We start from the raw sequence: 7,843 nt of genomic DNA on the forward strand, positions 1-7,843 counted from the left end.
TCGATCAGCTGCTCTGCACACCCCTCTGGGATGTGTCGCAAGCAAGTACATGCCTGACAGAATCGAACCTGGGACCTCTCAGTCACAAGGCGACGCTCTATCCACTGAGCCAAACGCCAAACCGGTTAGGGCTCCCTGTTTTAATTTCGTTCTCGATTTTAATAGTCAGATCCCAAGCACTACACAATACTGGGGCTCAATAAAATCTTTTAGATATTTTTACAGAATATACATCCAAGCCAGCTCTTGTTTATGGTAAACGTGTGCCCTTAATTGTTTCTAACCTAAATACAGAACTTTACATGGGCCTTTGAGAACCTGCATCTAGTTTATTCCCATCAGGCACTACAGGCTATTGAGGTTTTACCTCTTGACAGTAATAACAGCCACCATTCAATGGGCACTCCTCTAAGCCAAGCACTGCGCTAGCTGTCAGTTCACTTTATCTCATTTAATCCTCACAATAATCCATTGAGGACAGTACTATTATCCCAGTTTTATAAGAAACTGAGGCTCGGAGGGGTTAAAGCCCCTGTGCAAGGTCACAGAGCCAGTGAGGAAAAGACCTGAGAGCTGAACCAACATAGACTCCAAGGACCACATTCTGAATCCGTGTGCTAACCCGAATGCAGGCAAAGGGAGGCCAAATGCTTTAGCTGACTGGCTAACGCCTCACCAGGCCTTTGGATGCTGCCAACTCAACTTGTATGCATATGAAGAAGGCCAAAACCCACATTCTTTGGACAGTACATGAGAGAGGACCATCTAAAAGACGAATGAATCAAGTCATCATCCATTCAATTTCCATCTTTCCTATCACTGTTCCTATTCCACCCCTGATATCCATCTTCATGCCCAGCACAACGGAAACACAAAGAAATATTTGACTGAATGGATTAGAGAAGAGAAGGGAAAGGAAGAAGGACCGGGTAGGGAAGGGGGCTGGGAAAAAGGAAGAGAACTAGCTGTGGGCAGAGAAAGGGGCAAGAGTGAAAGAACAGAGGAATGGGGATAGGAGAAAGGAGGGGAGAGGGGAGATCAATTTATTCTTCCCAAGCTCTGATCTACCATTTGCCTCAAGTGAACCTGTGAGAGTCCCAGAGTTTCCCAGTTTCCCCCAATAAATTATCCTGCCCTCAGCTTTCATTTCGGGAGTTCTTTCTTCTCCCCAAATGCTCACCCCTCTCCCCGCGTGATCCCTTGCCCTGCACACTGGGAAGTGGGCTCTGGACTCGGTCCCATTCTCAGAGCCTCCCTCAGTTTCCTGGCACGGCCTTACAGCTCAGCACTACCTTCCTGCCCAGCTTCCTCTTCCTGCCTCCAGTTCCCCGGAGATGAGGCCATGCAGGCATGGCAACCGCTAGCGGCCCTTCCATCCCACCTCTGCCAGCTTCTCTACAGCAGCACCTGAAAGCACCAAGCCTGCTTCCCGCTGGGCCCGTCTTCCCACGGGGAGGGGAGGCCAGCACTGCCACCACCTGTTCCTGACACCTTTGCCTTGGAGATGGCAAGTGAGGGCAGAGGCCAGAATCTGCAGCCAGGGTGGCGGAGTGGCGATGACTCAACTCAGGAATGTGTCCCCAGATAGGGGTGAGAAGGGAGTTAGGCCTCTGCCACACTCTGATAACTTCAGTGGAACTTTTAAACAACTTCCTTCCTCTTTCACCCCCAAAAACCTGCCACGGGCTGGCTCAACCTCCAACCACCCCATCTGCTCAGGTGCCTACTTCCCCTGCGGGGCTTGACTCCTCACAGCCCCAGGGGGGGGGGTGGGGGGCTGAGGCGGTCATCACATTACCTACCACTTCTCAGGAGGAGTGCCAGGCAGGTAGGTCTCTGCCATTCTATCTCCTTTAAGCTCCCACGGACCGACCCGGCAGGGCAGGTATCGCTGACCCGCTTCTCGGGGGAGGAAAAGGAGGCTCAGGGCGGTGAAGTGACTCGCCCCGGGTCACAGAGCCGGTAAGTGGCCACCACCAGGATCTCAGCCTGACCCTGAAGCCGATGCTGGCAATCACTTGGCTCAGAAAGTGGAGCCAAGTCCCTCTCACTCCGCGCGGGGCAGCCGGGAGGGGGCTCAGGCCACACTTTCCGAAACTCCCTGGCTCAAGGGCAGCGGAGGGTCTGACCCAGCCCGGCCCCAGCAGCGGGAGCCTCGCCCCGGGGGACTGCGGTCACGGAGGACGCCCCCACCCTCGGAGGACTGTCACACCCGCTTTGCTCGTCCTCTGCCCCTCGCCCGGCCCACCCTACCCGCGTGGCCCCTCACCATCGCTGCTGCCGCTGCTGGGCTCGCTCCTGCTCCTCTGCCCACAGAGTGGCCCCCGTGCCAGAGCCGGGGAGGAAGCAGAGGGGCGGGGCAGGGCGGGGCGGAGGGGGGGGCGCCTTCCCCCACAACCGAGACCAAGTTCAAATTAAACCGAAAGCAGATGGCTGCGGCGACCGGGGCCAGAGGGCGCCTCCTCCTGGGCCAGCGGACCCAGCTTCGGATGACTCCCCAGCCTCCTGCACTGGGGCTAAGTTTGAGCAGCCGGGCACCAGGTCTGCACGCTGGCCACACCTCGGCCCTGGAGCCGGCTCTGGGAGGCATCTCTGGGACTGCCTCCAAGATCAGGTAGACGGGGCTTACCTGGGGTGGCATGATGCATTCATTCATTCTAGGGGGGACTGTAGGAGCACCATTGTCAGGCACTGTGCTAGGTGTCTCCAGGGTCTTCACCAGCGTGGTGCGTGCATCTCACCCATAACCATAAACAGACCCCCCCAAAAGCTTTGATATGTTTACTGATTAGTTGATTTGAAAGACAGAGAGAGACATTGATTTGTTGTTCCACTTGTTTATGCATTCATTAGTTGGTTCTGCATTCATTTGCTCTGACTGGGATCGAACCCCCACAACCCTGGCATATGAGAACAACTGAGCTACCCGGCCAGCGCCAAAAGTTTCAAAACTAAAGGAAGTTTATTCACAGGAAGCATTGTGCATGCACTACCTGCCACTGAACTGTACATTTTAAAATGCTCAATTGTATGTTATGAGAATTTCACCTCAATTGAAAAAGAAAACAGACCATCGTGGAGAAGGTGCAGCTCTAGCTTTTCTGTATTTCCCCGGGAGGGCAAGTGCAGCCCTGCCCTGATGGGATCCTGCTCCCCGGAGGCTGTGCGAGGCTGGTGGCTTACTGCCCCTCCAGCGCCCTCCTGAAGGTGAATCTCCCCATCTGTGCGCTCTCCTCATGGCTGCAAAGAAGTCAACAGCCACCTTTTCACCCCAGCCCATGCCACCCTCAACATATTAAATGTGGCCCCTCTTGAGAAAGGGGTTGAGGGCTCCCTCCCTGGGGTTGAGCCCCTGTGAGCACAGACCTGACCCTCATCCTGGACAGTCTGGGTCCCAAGGAAGAGGTTTCAGCCAAGTTCCTTGTCCCTGGAGACTAGGAGGGGCCTGAGGAGACAGAGGATGGACATCGTTGTGGCAAAGATTACCAGTGAGTCTCTTCTGTGCTTTCCTCCTCCCTCCCCAGAACAGGTTAGTTTCCATTTTGGAAAGCCTATGAGGGTAATAGGGACAAATAGCAAGAACTCTTCCCCCAAACCAAGGCAGACTGGGCACTGGAAAGAGGAAAGAGTGACAATGACGATGGAACCTGGTGGGGAGGAGGGAGGCTCAAAGACAGAGTCCCATTGTACATGGAGGGGAAGGAGGGCCATAGGCCCTGTCCTGTGATACTGACTGTGCTCACCCCCCTTAGTCAGCTGAGACCCGGAGTCCCTGCTCAGTCCCAGAAGGACAGGAGCAGACAAAAGACAAATAGAATTTGCAAAACCACAAGAGAAGGAAAAGCAGTCCAGTTCTTCTCAACCCTGCCCTAGACTACAACAGGGCCACAGAACAGAAATGGCAATGATGGGAGAGGCAGATGGCCCTTAACCAGGTTCCTGGGTGCTCGGCCCAGGTAGGCCTCATGTCGCGGTTAATGCTTCCAGCAGAACAGTAATCAAGCGACACGGCAAGGCCCAAGAGGGACGCTTAGCAGTCTGGCCCACCACCCCGAAACGCTGCGACGGTTTTGAAATTTCCATGTGCCAAGGCTCCCAGAAAAGTTTTGTTCTTGAGACCTGTGACAATGAACGGAAGAAGGGGGAATAAAGAAAAACAGGGAGGCTTCAACTTTCTTCTCCAAACATGCACTCTCCACCCCTCCCACAACTCAGGCCACAAAGGGGAGAATCCAGGGTGTGCTCAGGGAGAAAAGGGCCAAAGGCCGAATGCAAGAGGAGAAAGCACCTCACAAACGTAGGGATCCTGAAGGGTCTTTATTGCCTACCAGCCACCATCAGTGTCCCAGCCTCATGCTGGGCTCTCCAGGACTCTCCTACCAACCCCGAGGACCTGGGGAATGTGGCCACAGTCCAGCTCTCTCCTTCCAGGGGATCAAGGTACTTCCTGGGGCAGACAATGTAGCAGAGGGCCTCAGAGTGAGGGGCAGAGGGCTGAGCAGCATTCCCTGTGGAGAAGGACGGGAGAGGGGGCCCTTCTTGACGCCCACCATGGAGGGATGTCTCGAAGAGGAGGGCAGGGTGGTGTCATCCTAAGAGGGAATGACACCAGAGGCAAAGAGCACAATGAAGAGGATGATGATAAAAACAATCACACAGATGAGGACAATCATCTTCACGTTCTTCCACCAGAACTTCCGAGCCACCTTCTGCGATGTTGTCTTGAAGTGCTCAGACTGTAGGGGATAAGGTAGAGTGATTCAGTTCCTCCTCCCACTGGAACAATAGTACAAATACAGGCCCCCACGCCATACACCTACATATTTAAGTGATCAGCTGAAGTTACAGACTGCTAAATAGAAAATGTCCTGTCCTCCTACCTTGACAAACATACCTTCATAACCCTCTGGTGGGCCAAGTTTAAATTTAGAAATCCTGGACTCCCCCTGGCCACCTGCCTACCCCCTTCTCTTCTTACCCCTGCACTGTCATGCACATTGTGGGGACTTTCACACATGCTCACACCCAGGGGTGTGACACTGGCAGGGCAATCCACCCCTTAGGAGGGTAGACACTGGGGCCAAGGAGAACAGAGTCAGGGTTCCATGATTCCTTGCCTCCTGGGGACTGCTGAAGTTGGAGGAGAGGGGCCGGGGCGATATGGTGGTTGGAAGTGAGGGAACGTGCTTTCTCTCCAAACTGGGGTTGCAGTAACTAAGTTCCATGCTCCCCAGGTTAGGCTGTGGAAAGAAGCACTAAGTCCCAAGGAGACAACAGAGCTGTGCCCAAGATTACACATAGGACTCAGAAAGCCCCAGCCAGTGTGTCCCCTTGGACAAGCAACTTAGGCTTCAGCCTTTGCTGAACTTTAGAGGAACTCCCTTCCTGAGCACCTGGCTGGAGACAGAGAAGAATGAGGTCAAGCAGATGTGTGGGAGATGTTATTCTAGCCTTCAGCTCACACAGGACCCCATCAAAGAATGTCACCGCTCTTCCCAGCTTCTTTTTAAAGCTGACTCCGCAAGACTCTAGCAGTTTTCACCCCCTGCCTAATAACTCCCGGAGAAGGCCAAAGGGCCTTAAGAGGGTTTTCCAAAGCCAATATTTTGCCCTGGGGAGATCAGGTTCAAATGACTGCCAAGGGCAGCTTTCAAAAGGAAAATCAACTTCGCAGAAGAGAAGCCGAAGAGTGCCTAGATTCTTAGAAAACGCCTCCATGGGTCAGCCCCCACCCACCAACCCCGGTCATTGGACCTATTCCCTGGGCCCGTACCAATCGGTGGAGTAGAACGGGATCAGAAGCGAGGACTCGGCTAACATCAATTCCCAAAACAGGTGAAGAGGCAGACTTCCCTCCTGTTCATTTTGCTCCCAACACCACCAACCCTCAAATTCCCAAAGACCCTCCCTCCCTCTCTTCCTCTTGTCCCCATTGGGCTCCCCATCTCACTGTGGCTTCCAGATCCTCTGTCTTGTTGCGAAGATGGTCCAGGTTTTCTCCTCGGGCCAGGATCCGCTCCACATTCTGGGTCATAATATTCTTGACTCCCTCCACCTCACTCTGCAGGTTCCGCACTCGGTCATTTCCTTCACCTCCACTGGCCTCCTCCTGGGCAGCAACGCAGGGGTTAATTAAGTCAAGTGGCAGAGGAACTGAGACGCAGCATGGAGGCCAGAGGAGGGGAAGGTCTAAGGTGGACTTTAGCTTTTGGCCATGCTTGAATTGTTTACAAACAGAATGTTTTCAGGTTCTCAGGGCCTCTGCCAATGAAAAGAAGCACACCACTGGATCCCTCTCTACTACTCCCTTGCTCCTCCAAGAAGGTCAGAGAAGACAGCTGAGCTGGCATTGCAAAATGCAAAACCCCACCATTTACCAATTCCCAGATCCTACCGTGTCCTCATTAAAAACGTCTGTGCTGGCCCTAACTAGTGTTCAGTGGTTAGAGCATCGGCCCAAGGACTGAAGGGTCCCAGGTTCAATTCCAGTAAAGGGCATGCACCTTCGTTGCAGGCTCAATCCCCTGGCCCCATCAGGGAGCGTGTGGGAGGCAACCAATGGACGTATCTCTCACATCGATGTTTCTCTCTGTGTCTCTGCCCCTCCCTTCCATTCTCTCTAAAAATCAATGGAAAAAAAATATCGTCTGGTGAGGATTAACAACAACAATAAAAAATGTCTGCGCTGGCCAGCAGAACACCCTCACCTGGCACAATCCTCCCTCTCTCCACGGGGGCAGCTAGAGAGCTGTTCTGGCACCCGCCTCCTGGGCAGCCCAACTGCTGTGACCCAGAACGCCAGCAACCAGGCTCCAAGTTCCTCACAAGGCCCATGACAGCAAGCCGTTGGGCCACAACTTCTGCTTCTCCCCGATCCCCCATTTAGCACCATGTGCAAGCATGTCAAACTCGCAGCCGGCGGGCCACATGCCTCGTTTATTTGGCCCCTGTTAGCCTTTGAGTTTGACATGCTTGTACAGGAACCAAACAATCACCAGTTAAGTTGATATTAAGTAAAAACAGCAGCCTGGGCACTGGGGGAAATGGAGGGCAAGTCCTCCCTGCTTAATGCCTCATCCCCAGGCTTCACGATAAGGTTTTTGAACAAGGAAGAGAAAACGTTATTAAGCTCCTCCCTCCCCAGACCCACTGGATCTCCAAAAACAGGGCAGGGTGTGGATCCACAGTAGATTATCACAGAGAACCAACTTCTGGTTCTTTCACGAACTCTTAGTTCTCCCTTATGTTTATAAAGAGGGGGCCAACTCCTTGGACTCAGAGAGACAAATTCTTTGGGTTTCTCTATAGGACAAAGTGAAAGGCAGAGGGGGGAGCTGAGCTGGAATGTACACTGGGAAACAGCAGCGCTGCCCAGGAATGTCACATCACCTGCTGGGGCGGGGTGGGAGGGTGGCGGGAACTGGGGGAGGAGATGAAGGGCCCTTCAGGCAACTCCTTGCCTGGAATTCGCATTCCTCACTCCCACCGAGGCCCTGCTCTAGGCCCAGCCGGCACTGAGGTGGGGGGAGGAGGGGAGTAAAGGGGCAGGAACACCGACTTCGGCAGCTCAGAGCTTTCTGCAGTTAGTTGTCAGCGCTGGCCCAGCCCTCTAACTTGCCACCTTCTCAGCTTTCCTGGTGCCCAGGCCCCTCTGGCTTGTCTTTAAATCACCCCCTTCCTAGTTCCCAGCTCACTCACCATGTCTCAGCTCAGGCCAGTCAGCAGCAGAACTCGCCTCGTCTGTCTCCTCCGAGGGCGGCCCTGAGTTCACTTCCTGCTCCAAGTTTCAGCCCGCCTCCCCCGCCTCCCCACCTGACAGCCCGAGCAGCTCCAGCCACACCTC

The 7,843-nt window shown here is 54.0% G+C and overlaps 2 protein-coding genes across 2 annotated transcripts in view; both read right to left on the reverse strand.

The window, feature by feature from the left end:
• VAMP5 (vesicle associated membrane protein 5) overlaps window positions 1-2,331 on the reverse strand; it is an 8,814-nt gene extending 6,483 nt beyond the window's left edge. Inside the window, exon 1 of the mRNA XM_006106240.3 lies at window positions 2,270-2,331. Within this exon, the coding sequence (XP_006106302.2) occupies window positions 2,270-2,272 (3 nt within the window). The 5' untranslated portion in view covers window positions 2,273-2,331. The remainder of the gene's footprint in view (window positions 1-2,269) is intronic.
• A 1,967-nt stretch (window positions 2,332-4,298) lies between these two features.
• Window positions 4,299-7,843, reverse strand: VAMP8 (vesicle associated membrane protein 8). Its single transcript, XM_006106243.3, has 3 exons — window positions 7,699-7,843; window positions 5,951-6,109; window positions 4,299-4,736 (listed from the first exon to the last, which is right to left on the reverse strand). Exons 1-3 carry the CDS (start codon window positions 7,699-7,701, stop codon window positions 4,593-4,595), a joined length of 306 nt encoding a protein of 101 aa, XP_006106305.1. The 5' UTR covers window positions 7,702-7,843; the 3' UTR covers window positions 4,299-4,592.

The sequence above is a fragment of the Myotis lucifugus genome, unplaced genomic scaffold, assembly GCF_000147115.1.
Source record: "Myotis lucifugus unplaced genomic scaffold, Myoluc2.0 scaffold_789, whole genome shotgun sequence".
Classification (NCBI taxonomy): Eukaryota; Metazoa; Chordata; class Mammalia; order Chiroptera; family Vespertilionidae; genus Myotis; species Myotis lucifugus.

Bases quoted from the DNA above. Each gene is read 5' to 3' on its own strand.
- VAMP8 (XM_006106243.3), bottom strand. The intron at 4,737-5,950 runs GTGAGATGGGGA...TATCCCCTACAG, and splicing joins CAGAGGATCTGGAAGCCACA to TCTGAGCACTTCAAGACAAC.